General features: G+C 49.2%; 2 protein-coding genes across 2 annotated transcripts in view; one reads left to right on the top strand and one right to left on the bottom strand.

Moving 5' to 3' along the window:
* Window positions 1–1,358: 1,358 nt before the first annotated feature.
* HIGD1B (HIG1 hypoxia inducible domain family member 1B) lies at window positions 1,359–3,435 on the top strand. The gene is made up of 3 exons (XM_003786263.1): window positions 1,359–1,529; window positions 2,305–2,439; window positions 3,322–3,435. Exons 1-3 carry the CDS (start codon window positions 1,430–1,432, stop codon window positions 3,384–3,386), a joined length of 300 nt encoding a protein of 99 aa, XP_003786311.1. The 5' UTR covers window positions 1,359–1,429; the 3' UTR covers window positions 3,387–3,435.
* Window positions 3,436–4,448: 1,013 nt separating this feature from the next.
* The window catches only part of EFTUD2 (elongation factor Tu GTP binding domain containing 2), a 32,584-nt gene continuing 24,388 nt past the window's right edge, over window positions 4,449–12,644 (bottom strand). Inside the window, exons 13-24 of the mRNA XM_012803022.2 lie at window positions 11,824–11,935; window positions 11,311–11,451; window positions 10,212–10,313; window positions 8,405–8,487; window positions 8,014–8,100; window positions 7,653–7,779; window positions 7,374–7,461; window positions 6,659–6,777; window positions 6,418–6,512; window positions 5,485–5,638; window positions 5,202–5,309; window positions 4,449–4,907 (exon numbers count right to left, since the gene is read on the bottom strand). Of these exons, the coding sequence (XP_012658476.1) occupies window positions 4,812–4,907; window positions 5,202–5,309; window positions 5,485–5,638; window positions 6,418–6,512; window positions 6,659–6,777; window positions 7,374–7,461; window positions 7,653–7,779; window positions 8,014–8,100; window positions 8,405–8,487; window positions 10,212–10,313; window positions 11,311–11,451; window positions 11,824–11,935 (1,312 nt within the window). The 3' untranslated portion in view covers window positions 4,449–4,811. The remainder of the gene's footprint in view (window positions 4,908–5,201; window positions 5,310–5,484; window positions 5,639–6,417; window positions 6,513–6,658; window positions 6,778–7,373; window positions 7,462–7,652; window positions 7,780–8,013; window positions 8,101–8,404; window positions 8,488–10,211; window positions 10,314–11,310; window positions 11,452–11,823; window positions 11,936–12,644) is intronic.

Raw genomic sequence — 12,644 nt, 5'->3', positions numbered from 1 at the left:
CAGGAGTTGGAGGTTGCTGTAAGCTGTGATGTCACAGCACTCTACCCAGGGGGACAGCTTAGCTTGAGGCTCTGTCTCAAAAAAAAAAAAAAAAAAGACTAGCAAGACCTCCACAGTGGACTCTGATTGGGCCACTACACCCCAGCCTGGGCAACAGAGACCCTTTCTCCTAAAAAGAAAAGTTTTTATCCACGGCAGTATAACTTGAGGGAGAACCCAGGGTCTCTGCCCATCTTTGCTTCTATCTCTCTCTCAGTTCTCCACATCAAGCCTGCATCTGATCCGGCCACTTATATCCATGGGAACTGGAAGACCGAATCCAGTTAGGGGCTTCCCCCCATCTAATCTTTCATTACTTTCCAGCGCCTGGAGCTCTGGCCTGGAACTCAGCAGATGGGGGGTTAAGACTGATGCCCTGTCCTATCTCCTCCCCTCTCCATCCCTCACTTCAAAGTCTCCATAAAGCCCAAGTCACTGCTTCTCTGACCCCATAGTGGCAGCTCCATCATCAGCTCTTAGCTGGTCTAAAACAGCAGACACTGAGCCTTGGCCCAGCTGCTCAACCTTCTAGCCATCTCGTAGGGTAAGCATGCTATGAACTGGTGGGCTACCCATCCTTGCTCCTCCAACAGAGGAAGGCCAACTAGGAATAGAAGCTGACTTAAACAGGGAGTGTTTGTCTCATTATAAGACTTAAAAGGCATCCCACCGGCAGAACCCCTGGTCTGAGGCTCAGGTCTCCAGGACTCTGTCGAGTTTGTAATCAGAGCAGACACTTATAGGGGTTAGAAAAGAAGTGATAGGTAGGGGCTTCCAGCCCAGGGATGGAGGTAGCAAGTTGGTAATTGTCAAGAACTTGGAATGAAAGACCTAGATACAGGGGAGCAGCTCAGGAAATAGAATTTGTTCCTTTAATATTAATGTGCAAAATGTAGGCTAAGTTATACACAAATCCATGTCAGATCATTTGAATCTCTGTCTCTGGCAATTTGGTAGCCAGTACTGTAACATTGTCTGGGATAGTTCTGGCTCCCTCGGGTGCAACCATCACAGACTCACGGCCACAAGGCTCAAGGACTGTTTCTTTCACCCTCCTGTGGATTTTTCCAGCTGTTTTTCTTGGCTCAAGTATTACACCCACAGGGATGCCGATGGGGAAAGGAGAGGAGACAGTGGAGTTGAAATAAGTTGGGGAGGAGGCGGATGTTAGGGAGATGGAGAAATGGTACTAGTGGTCCAGCCCCAAGACAGGATACCCGAGAAGGACGTCTTTTCAAGTAGAGACTACGTTGGGCATGGTAGGCAAGGGTCTTAGCAGGTACCCCCCTTCCACTCCAGACTGAGAATTGCAGTTCTTAATTGTAGGCTGCCTCCTAGGACTGGGCAGAAAGAAGAGGAACCTTAGTTAATAACATCTGTGCCCAGGATTATGTCTGCTAACAAAGGCTGGGAGGTGCCACCTGAGGGTGAGGACAGTGTGTCTGAAAAATTCCTAAGGAAGACGCGGGAATCTCCACTGGTGCCTATAGGTGAGTGGAGAATTGAACTGGGGGTGGAGGATGGGGCTCTCTGAGACATCATGTCTTCTGGTGCTTTCAAAGGAGAATGAAGCAGAAGTCAGAAAACTCAAGTGGCCTGTAGTCCCAGCTACTTGGGAGGCTGAGGCAAGAGAATCGCTTAAGCCCAGGAGTTGGAGGTTGCTGTGAGCTGTGTAACGCCATGGTACTCTACCAAGGGCAACAAAGTGAGACTCGGTCTCTCCCCCCCCCAAAAAAGAAAGAAAACTCAAGTGGCCCTACCCACTGAACAAGGGAACCAATAGTCAAGGTGACAAACCCTTAAATGCAATGAGTTTGGATGGGTGGACATGATAGCCAACTGAGAACCAGGGATATGGGGACACTTGGGGCGCCAACACCAGCACCAGGATGGGAAGGGTCAGAGGAGCAATTTGGGGTCCTCTGAGGCTTCCTTCCACCACACCCTGAGAAAGCAGGATGTGGGAGCCAGCAGCAGCTGGGAAAGGGCTTAGAGCAGAGCTGAGGCGGGGCTGTTGTAATGATGGGCTATTTGTATATGGAGGAGGGGCACCATTGGAGGGAGGCAGTCATTTGAAAAATGCCATTGAGGGGAAACAGCCCAGTATTCAAAGGATCCCCTTCCTGACAGACGCTGTCCCACAAAGCTGCAGGAAAGCAGCTGTTGATCCAGGTGCCCTGCCTGCCTGCCTGGTGAGGTATCTCTCATCAGGGGAGCACTGTGCCTGGTGGCTACGGTCCCAGGCGTCATGTTCTCCAACCACAGGTTTAGGAGGCTGCTTGGTGGTAGCAGCATACAGGATCTACCGGCTAAAGGCCCGCGGTTCCACCAAGATGTCCATACATCTGATTCACACCCGTGTGGCAGCGCAGGCCTGTGCTGTGGGCGCAATCATGCTAGGTGAGTAGCTTGGTGGGATCAGAGGAGAAAGAGGACAAAGCTGATATAGCAAAGTAAATCCGGCTTTGACTCCTGACAGTTAAAATGGCCAAGACTTAAGTCCCTGTTCCCCACACTAGGGTCCACATAAAGTCTTTGGTGAAGCCACTAAACAGACATTTTTAGGGCTCCCTGTTTTTTTTTGTAGAGACAGAATCTCATTTTATTGCCCTCGGTAGAGTGCCATGGCATCACACAGCTCACAGCAACCTTCAACTCCTGGGCTTAGGCTATTCTCTTGCCTCAGCCTTCCGAGTACTTGGAACTACAAGTGCCCACCACAATGCTCAGCTATTTTTTTTGTTGACTGGGGCCAGGTTGGAACCCGCTACCCTTGGTATATGGGGCCAGCGCTCCACCCACTGAACCACAGGTGCTGCCCTAGGGCTTTTTGTTCCATCTCTTGCCCCAGGCCCATGGGATAGTGCCCAGCATTTCATGATGGTTTGCTCTAGAGGTGAGAAAAATCAAGTAGCAGAACATAGGCTGAATTTCTCTTCTCTCTGGATCAAAAGGCAACCAGCCAGGTGCTGTAGCACAATGGACAAATGCCTCTCACTAAGCCTCGCTTTCCTTGTGTGTAACATGATGATAACCACCCCTGGCTGGCCTACTTCACAGATTGCTGTGAGTTTTCTCACACATATATAATATACATGAACGTGCTTTGCGAACTGTCAAGATTGGGTGTTCCCCAGGCTCTGTGGTCAGATGTGTGGAGCAGTTGTTGGGACCTGAGGCAGAAAGATGAGCAGGGAAACAGTTGGAGGTAGACACCTGGGAGAGCCAGGGACAGGTGAAGGTTTCAATGCCAAGGGGTGTTTTTCTTCCTTTTTCAAACAGGTGCTGTGTACACAATGTACAAAGATTATGTCAAGAGGACAGCACAGGATACTGGAGAGAAGTAGGTCTCCTATAGGATCTGGGGCAGTCAGATCCCCTTAAATCAAACCCTGGAATGCTCCTAATAAAGTAGTTTTTAGGAAAACCAACAGGCTCTTCTTCATGGGGAGAGAACAGAGTAAGGGACTGGTGGTGGCTGAGAAGACTTAGTGAGATCAGCTGGAAATGAGTGCTTTGGTCATCAACTCCAGGGCAAGGGACTTTTTTTTTTTTTTTTTTTTTTTGAGACAGAGCCTCAAGTTGTCCCCCTGGGTAGAGTGATATGGCATCACAGCTCACAGCAAACTCCAACTCCTGGGCTCAAGTGTGTCTCCTCCCTCCGCCTCCCAAGTAGCTGGGACCACAGGTGCCCACCACAACGCCTGGCTATTTTTTGGTTGCTTTGGTTGCAGCCGTCATTGTTGTTTGGCGGGCCCAGGCTGGATTTGAACCTGCCACCTTAGGTGTATGTGGCTGGTGCCTTAGCCACTTGAGCCACAGGCGCCGAGCCTTTTTTTTTTTAAGATGGAGTCTCACTTTGCTACCCTTGGTAGAGTGCCCTGGCATAGCTCACAGCAACCTCAAACTCCTGGGTTCAAGCAATCCTCTTGCCTGAGCTCCCAAGTAGCTAGAATTACAGGTGCCCACCACAATGCCTGGCTATTTTTTTTTTGTAGTTGTCATTGTTGTTCAGCAGGCTGGATTTGAACCTGTCAGCTCTGGTGTATGAGGCTGGTGCCCTAGCTGCTGAGCTACAAGTGTCGAGTCTGCGAGGGAGATGCATAAGGGCAACATCTCCCAAGGAGGTGGTATGGTAGGCCTCTAATCCTAGAACCCCATAATGCGCAATCCATCTCATGTCCCACACAGCAGCCTGAGTGGGAGGGCTGGGGCAATAAAGGGCCTTGATGGTCATGGGAACACTCCTGGCATTCCTCCCACCATAGGCTGTTTCTCTAGGGACTAGGCCGGAAGGAGGCTACAGCTGGGAGCAGCAGCAGTGAAGCCTCTTGGGAAGTGACATATATTCAAAATGTAAGCACCAGGACTAGATGGGGTGAGGGGGATGAAAGGAGCAAAGCAAAGCAGAAGTCAGAATGTTCTGTTCACTTACAAACCGCAGCCAAGGTCAAACATGTAAAAAATAAAATTCCACGTAAATCCCAAAGACAGGGCCCCTTGGGGTGTCACCCCTTTCTCTTAGCCTGAGCCCAAGCTCCACTCTGTTCCCTGGGAATGGAGCCAGGCAGAGGCCACAGAAAGAACCAGGAGGCCAAATGCTCCTCCGTCACTGGGGGTCTGGGCTGGAGATTTCTGGTTTGTTCATGACAGCAAAAGCAACTCCCAGACATTCTCTGACAACACGAAGGCCAAGTCACACCAGGTCTCAGCTTCAAGTTCAAGAACTGTAGCCCACTGTAGGGAGCAGGAGCTGCCTGGAGTCCCCATGCTCACATGGGGTAATTGAGCACAACGTCCTGTTTGGCGAGCTCCAGCAACATAGGATCATCGAAGAACTTACTGATGCTCACATCTTCACTGAGGCCCTGTAGAAAGTAGGGGCGCATGAAAAGTGAGGCCTATGTAGTGGCTGGGCTGGCAGGTGGCAGGGCATCTAAGAACTATGCTCATGGGGCTGGCTGGTGGTGGCTGGAGCTTATGTGGTGCTCTTTCAGTAGCCCTCCCTCTAGGGCATCACCACATTGGAGGAAAAAGCGTTCTTTCCCCAGACTGGGCCCAGGTCTGATTGCTCAAAGGGTCCCTTAGGAAATAAAAAGAGCTCCAGGCCCTGCTGGGATCCCTGGGGTTGGGGAATGGCAATGGATCTGAGGGACACATACCTTCCTACGGCGGGTCTTGATCATGAACTCCCGGGCCAGGTGAGGAGCAGGCTGTGGCTCTAAGGGGCGGATGACAATGCTCTTGTCCAGAGGATCACCAGGTACAATCTGAAAGGCAGATCGCCAAGGCAGATTTGCAAGAGGACTCAGGCCCAAGGGCAGGCTGATTTTCTAGGAATATGCTGCATCCCTCACTCAGGGCTTAGGAAGCGGGCAGGGCAGAAGGGGATTAGCCTGCTAGAGGTTGGGGGGCCAGGCTGGCAACCCTGTATTGTTTCCTTACCTGCCAATGGTGGAAGACAGACAAGGAAAAAGCTTGTCCCTGGGTATGAGTCCGGAGATCAGTCTCAAAGCCAAAAGAGTCGATGGCTGGAATAAAAGCTTTGATGGTGTAGAGAGGGGAGCCTGGGATGGGTGCATCCTGAGTCACATGCCCCCTGAGACAGAAAGACAAAGGCTGAGTCATACAGAGGCTAAAAGCCAAGTAGCAATCTGACTTCTGCTGCCTGCAAATGCATCCCAACCCAGAGTTACTACATACCATCAAAGAAAGTATAACCAAGAATGCCCTACAGACAACACGAAAGTCTTCAGACTCTCAGCCTCAGCACAATTCCCCATGAAGTCAAGGGGCAGCAACCCTTCGGCAGGTGACAAGGAGTGTAAACAGTCATGGGACAAAACCTATAGACATTCCCACTAATGACTTCCCTCAGCATTTCTCCTAGCAGTTCTCTGAGGAGGGCATCCAGGACGAAATCTCAAATTTTAATCTGTGCAAAAGCCAGGGATTGTCTCATTCCTTTCCTACTTCCTTCTGGAAAACCAGCTCACTGAGTTTCTAGTATGGAGTGTGTGGGAAGGCCTATCTCTCCTGCAGGCTCTGCTCTTCTTTTTTTTTTTTTTTGAGACAGAGCCTCAAGCTGTCCCCCTGGGTAGAGTGCCATGGCATTACAGCTCACAGCAACCTCCAACTCCTGGGCTCAAGCGAGTCTCCTGCCTCCGCCTCCCAAGTAGCTGGGACCACAGGCGCCCGCCACAATGCCCGGCTATTTTTTGGTTGCAGCCATCATTGTTGTTTGGCGGGTCCGGGCTGGGGATTCGAACCCGCCACCTTAGGTGTACGTGGCTGGCGCCTTAGCCGGTTGAGCTATAGGCGCCGAGCCAGGCTCTGCTCTTCTTACAGCACCCTCCTTAACATGCCTGAGGCTCTCACCTGCGCCTGGCCAGGACAGTATAAACTGCAGAGACACAATCTGCAGGGGCCTGGACCTCTACAAAGTAGTAAGGCTCCATCAGACGAGGAGTGGCCTGCAACAGAGCAGGAAGAAAGGGCTCCTTAGCTGGGGGAAGGCTGAGGAGACCCTCCATAAAAGGAAGGCCAAGGGATTACAGTCTTGAGGCCCCAGGTCCCTGTCCAAGGAGGCAGACAGTCCCCTACAGCCCCACTCTCTTACCATGAGGAAGGCAGAGTAGACAACTCTCCTGGCCGTGGGGATGATTTGGCCCCCGCCCCGATGCAAGGGCTCCTGGGCAACCACTGCATCCAGGATCTTAAACTTGACGTTCCGAATCACTGCAAAGGAGATGAGACAGCTAGCTGAGGAAAAGTGCTGGGGCTTGTCATGGGGCAATGGCAGAGCAGAGTCATAGCTGTCTTATAGCCACAGAGATAAAGTAACAAAATTACACTGGAGGTGGCTCTTCTAATTGAGTAAGGCCTGGGCAGAGGCCAGAAGTTACACATATGTTTAGTGTGTGTTTCAGATCACACTCAGATATATAGAGCTTTCCTAGAAGATTATGTGCAACTTCTGCAGGTAATTTAATTTTTTTGGTGTAGCAAAGTTCTGGGAATTACAGTTACTCCCATGAAGCCCAATAAGGGTCTAAAAACTACTCCAATCTCATTGTCCTCTTGGTATCTTTCCCCAAACACACTCAAAGCAAAGCTAACTCCTTCTTAGGATTGAGGAACAAATGCCAGCCTAGAAATGACTTACTTTTCCAAAATGTACCAAACGGAGGTACCAGGACAGGACATGGGATGGCCCAGTGTGCCCTTAGTTGATTCTCCTGCCAGGTTCGAGGGACAGTGAGCCAACCCCACCTCATACTCCCAGGTACACAGACCCTTGAGGACCGGGCTGGGGAAGGTGCTAGTGGACTTACACTCATCACAGAGGGGTCCCTCCCTGGTTCCCCACTGGAAACCTTGAACAATGCTGTCCTTCACTGAGCCAAGAAGGGCCTTGTCCACCTGCACAGAAACATGAGACCTCCTTAGCAGTCACTCTGACAATAGCTGAAGAGTTTAGAGGAAGGAGAAGATACAAAAGCTGTAAGGGGATGCTCTCCTTTCACCAGAGGGCAAAAAATACTTTTGGGAAAAGAACATTTTGTGGTTTCTTCCACTTGAGAGCTACATGGTTCCTATCAGTTCCACTATACCTCAGAGGGCAGAGTATCATCCACCAGGATGTTGGGGCCAGTGGCATCAGGGCCAAAAGCCCAAATAGAACGGGCAGCCAGCAGATCCCAGTCGTACTTGGTCTGGAAGAACTCTCCCAGCTTCTTCCTGGGGAAAGGAGGGGAATATGGAGGTACTAGACTGCTCTGTGATTGCTGGTTCCTGGAGCCTACAGACACTCCCTTTCTAGAGGACAGTCACCTTATCCTAACCACACTGTGCCCAGTACAGCGAAATGGGGAGACACAGATGCTTCTCAGAGGATGTGTGGTACTAGACAGCTGGCAGGTAAACCATGCCATCCCACTCCCTTCAGCCCTGACATCAGAACCATGTTCTCACCTGTTCCACGTGATCTGGACCACCTCATTCTCTATGTCCTCAGCAAGGCCCTTCTCAAGAGGCTCAGCAATCATAGTGATCTTGTTCCTAGTCAGAATGGAAATGGGTAAAGACAAGGGTTAACAGGACTAGCAGAAGGGACATTCCTAAGAAAAGGGTAACACGGTAGACAGCTGAGCCAGTGACAGCAGGGAAAGCCACAGGGGCAGGGTACAGAAATAAAGGGGTCATCTTCTGTCTTCTTTCATTTGAATCAACCTGTCTTTAAAAAAGTAAGGTTTGTATTTACAAGTCTCTTTTCCCACAGTGCTGTGGTTGGGGTGGAGTTGGGGGATGGCGGGGGAGTGTCCTTGAGGCTGTGAGCCCCAGGGACACTGTGCCCCCAGCTTACTTCTTATTGGGTGTCTCAGCAAAGCATTTGAGAGAGGATGTTTCCACCACCGTCTCACAAAACGTGACAACTGGGTCAGCCACCTGGGAAACAGAAAATAAATTGTTGAAGCGAGGTTTAATTTTGTTGGAAGGACAACCTTCTACCTAAGGGAATTCTAAAGCTCCCTTGACACTATCTCTGTGAGAACCCCATCTGCCTTAATCAGCAGAAGTGACAAGTACAGCAGCAGGTTAAAAGAGCTGTCCATAGTGTCTGTCACTAAAAAGCCTCAGAGGCTTGGTGCCTATAGCTCAAGTGGCTAGGGCGCCAGCCACATACACAGGAGCTGGAAGGTTTGAATCCAGCCCAGGCCTGCCAAACAACGATGACAACTACAACCAAAAAAAAGAAAGAAAGCTGTGCGTTGTGGCTGGCGCCTGTAGTCCCAGCTACTTGGGAGGCTGAGACAAGAGAATCACTTAAGCCCATGAGTTGGAGGTTGCTGTGAGCTGTGATGCCATGGTACTCTACCCAGGGCGAAAGCTTGAGACTCTGTCTCAAAAAATAAATAAATAAGTAAACAAACATAAAAAGCCTCAGAAAACTTAGTGTGGTAAAGAAATTATATTCCTGAGCCAAGGTCAGTTGGGTATCAAATTAAGGCCTTAATCACAGTCTTCAGGGTAGACTTCAACACGTGTTCAACTGTCCACCACCATTCCTGGAATAACTCCTGTGGCTCTGACAGAGCCAGCACCACGGCTATGGCGAGCACTTGTCTGATTCTCATCCCATGACACTTGGGTGTGCAGCTCCTCCCTTACACCACCACACATGACCTGCTGCCAGGGAGACCCAGTGTTTTATTCAGTGCCAGTCCTTGGCACATCAGTAGGAAAGTCTAAGAGGAGAGTATTGAAGGTACTTGTGCCTTAGTGCCACAGGGCTTTGGAGAAAATGTATGTCTCGATTATGAGATAGAGGCCAAGCTATGCATGGTTTAGCTGAGGGGCTATATCAAGGCATGACAATGAATCCAGGAGAGCCAGTCCCCACTCTTTTTTTTTGAGACAGTTTTGCTCTGTCTTACCTCAGCTAGAGTGCGATGGCAACATCATAGCTCACTGCAACCCCAAACTCCGGAGCTCTAGCAATCCTCCTGTCTGAGTCTCCAAGTACTAGGATAATAGGTGCATGCTACCATGCCAGGTAATTTTTTCTATTTTTTTTTCTTTTTTTTGAGACAGAGTCTCACTTTATCACCCTCAGTAGAGTGCTGTGGCGTCACAGCTCACAGCAACCTCAAACTCTTGGGCTCAAGAGATTCTCTTGCCTCAGCCTCCCAAGTGGCTAGGACTATAGGCACCCACCACAATACCCAGCTATTTTTTTTTATATTTTTGTAGAGATGGAGTCTCGCTCTTGCTCAGGCAGGTCTTAAAACTCCAGAGATCAAGTGATCCTCCTGCCTTGGCCTTCCTAAGTGCTAAGATAACAGGAGTGAGCCACCACGCCTGGCCTTGAACTCTCTCTTTGACACCATCTACTCTGAGTCCTAATTATCACAGTTGAGTTAATTGTACAATTATTTTCCTAACAAAAGATCGAGAATAACTTTGCTTTGGGAACCTTGAATTTAAACATATGACAAACCAGTTCTCAAAAACCTTCCCATACAGAGAGTGACAGATTATGCTTTATACAAACAGATCTCCTCTTATGTACCCTCTCCCCCCTTGGAGCTTCCAGGGGAATCAAGGCTGTGGCCTCAAGTAAAAATCAGTCTAGAGCTGAGTGCCCAGCTCCTGGCCAGGTCCTGCTCTACCTTAATGTCTATCTCTGAGTACATCTTCCGCAAATCATGCATCACACAGTCCAGGTAAAGCTCCCCAGTGCCCAGGATCACATGCTCGCCAGACTCTTCCACCTGAAACACAGGAGCAGATACAAACAAAATCAAGGCTAGGACCCAAAAGAAAGGGCCTATGAGAAACAGCTACTGCTTAGTATCTGTTCTAGCCTCTTAAGGAAGTTTCTGTGGGGATCATCTACTTATGAGTCAGTCCTCAAGAGACTGGGGCCACTCAGCACAGGACCACTGGGTATGAGGTCAAGGATTTAATTCCCATCTTGGCCATTTATGAGGAAACCCCAACCCTGTGTCTATGGACATGAGCTAGCCCTTCAGTCCTCCTGGCCAGCTACTCAGAAAGGTATGCTGGCAGGCTTAAGAGTGTATAAGGATCAGACTAATTCACTTTTCCTTCTGTCTTTTCTGGAAAAATCAATCCAAAGTGTACTCTCCAAGAAATACACTTTTCCTATCTAAACATATGAGGGCTGCCTGGAAAGTATCCAACCATGTAATTTTTTTTTCTTTTTGAGACAGAGCCTCACTATGTTGCCCTTAGTAGAGTACTGTGGCATCACAGCTCACAGCAACCTCAAGATTTTGGGCTTAAGCAATTCTCTTGCCTCTCAAGTAGCTGGGATCACCACAATGCCTGGTTATTTTTTGGTTGTAGTTGTCATTGTTGTTTGGCAGGCCCAGGCTGGATTTGAACCCGCCAGCACCAGTGTATGTGGCTGTCACTCTAGCCACTGAGCTACAGGTGCTGATCCAATATCTAACCATGTAATATGAAATAGTATTAACAACTGCTAGATACTTTCCGGATAGCCCTTGTATTTGAGAAAACACACAGACACAGATACACACACAGAGAGACACATAAAGACACAGAGAGACACACACACAGGTCTTGTCCTGCCTTCATAGGCTAGCAAGAGGCTGAGACCACTGCTGATATAGCTTGCTGGAAGGAGCAAATCAGAGATGCCCGATGGACATCAGGTGGCATGCAGCATAGCTCAGTTATCGGGGGCAAAGAGAGCCCAGCAGCTTCTGCAGGTCACAGGCATACCTTGGTGGTCAGGGATGGATAGCTCTTGTTGACCTTGCGCAGGCCATCAAGCATCTTGGGCAGCTCTGAGGGGTTGACTGGCTCCACAGCAATCTTGATAACAGATGTGGTATTGAACTTCAAGGGCCGGAAAATCTGAGCCTAAGATCCAAATGCAGAGGAGTGAGTATCTGACATGGGCAGGCACAGAAAAGGCAGAGGGGCGAGGGGAACTGAGAACCTGATGAGGATTAGACTACTGTATTCCCCTGCTGCTGTGTTGGGGCAACCTAAAGGGCCATTTATTCCCATGTATTCCAGAAGAACACAGAGAAGAAAAAAAGGTACTCCCCCCTAATTCCTAGCATCTGAACTGAATACAGAGCAAAGCCAGCTGGGTCAGATCTAGAAGGCTGGGGCCTGGAATCAGGAGGTGGTGGTGCCTGGATTAGTACTCTAGGTTCTGATGCTCACATGTGTCCCTGCAACCCTTTAGCTTAACTAGTCAAACTAGTTGGCCTCTTCAAAAACTACCTCCTCATTGCCACGGGGTTCAGTTATGGTTGCTGTCTTCACAATTGGTTGATCAACACCTTCAATCAGAACCCAGTTGCCAGCAGGAACACGGTTCACCTCAATGTGGTACCTGCAGCAACATCCAATAAGCAGTGGAACTTAGGCAGAGCAAAAGCATTACAGAAAACACTTCAACTCCCCCAGCTCTTCAATATGCTTCTTCCTTTTAGCAAATAGGGTGGATGTGGAAGAAGAAAAAGGAGCCATCATTGGGGCAGACAAGCCACATTAGGGAACAGGACTGCCGTGGTTTGACTTGCCTACTGAGCTGCCCAGAGGACGATGCTAAGTGTGAGTCTGCAAAATAAGTGTGATGCTGCAAAGGATTTGGTGAGGCCTTCTAAGTCAAAGGATAGATAGTGGAGATTGGGAAATTTCTTAGGGGAAGAAACATGAAAGTTATGACTTAAAGAATACAGATAAGGAAATGAAAAGTGGAAAAGTGGAGTACAAGGTACAAGTTCACACAAGCTACCTAAAATGCAAAGGCATGGCTTTTGGCATTATTGAAACAGTAGCTGCCTTTTACTGGTAGTAAGAACTAGAGGGAAGGCCATTTTTTTGAGACAGAGTCTCACTATGTCACCTTCTGTAGAATGCTGTGAAGTCAGAGCTCACAGCAACCTCAAACTCTTAGGAAGGTTCCCAATCTTCCTAATGCCACAATGTATTTTCTTTTTGTTTTGAGACAGAGCCTCAAGCTGTCGCCTGGGTAGAGTGCCGTGGCATCACAGTTCACAGCAACTTCCAACTCCTGGGCTTGAGCTATTCTCCTGCCT

Source organism: Otolemur garnettii, unplaced genomic scaffold, assembly GCF_000181295.1.
Source record: "Otolemur garnettii isolate 467f Iridium unplaced genomic scaffold, OtoGar3 scaffold00018, whole genome shotgun sequence".
Taxonomy (NCBI): Eukaryota; Metazoa; Chordata; class Mammalia; order Primates; family Galagidae; genus Otolemur; species Otolemur garnettii.
The sequence above is the reverse complement of the archived record's forward strand: the minus strand, read 5'-3'. Positions and strand labels throughout refer to the sequence as shown.

What these genes read in the sequence shown, in the direction of transcription:
- HIGD1B (XM_003786263.1), top strand. Translation starts at nt 1,430, where the DNA reads ATGTCTGCTAACAAAGGCTGGGAGGTGCCACCTGAGGGTGAGGACAGT. An exon ending in ATCTCCACTGGTGCCTATAG is followed by an intron (nt 1,530 to 2,304) that starts GTGAGTGGAGAA and finishes CTCCAACCACAG; the next exon opens with GTTTAGGAGGCTGCTTGGTG. An exon ending in TGTGGGCGCAATCATGCTAG is followed by an intron (nt 2,440 to 3,321) that starts GTGAGTAGCTTG and finishes TTTTTCAAACAG; the next exon opens with GTGCTGTGTACACAATGTAC.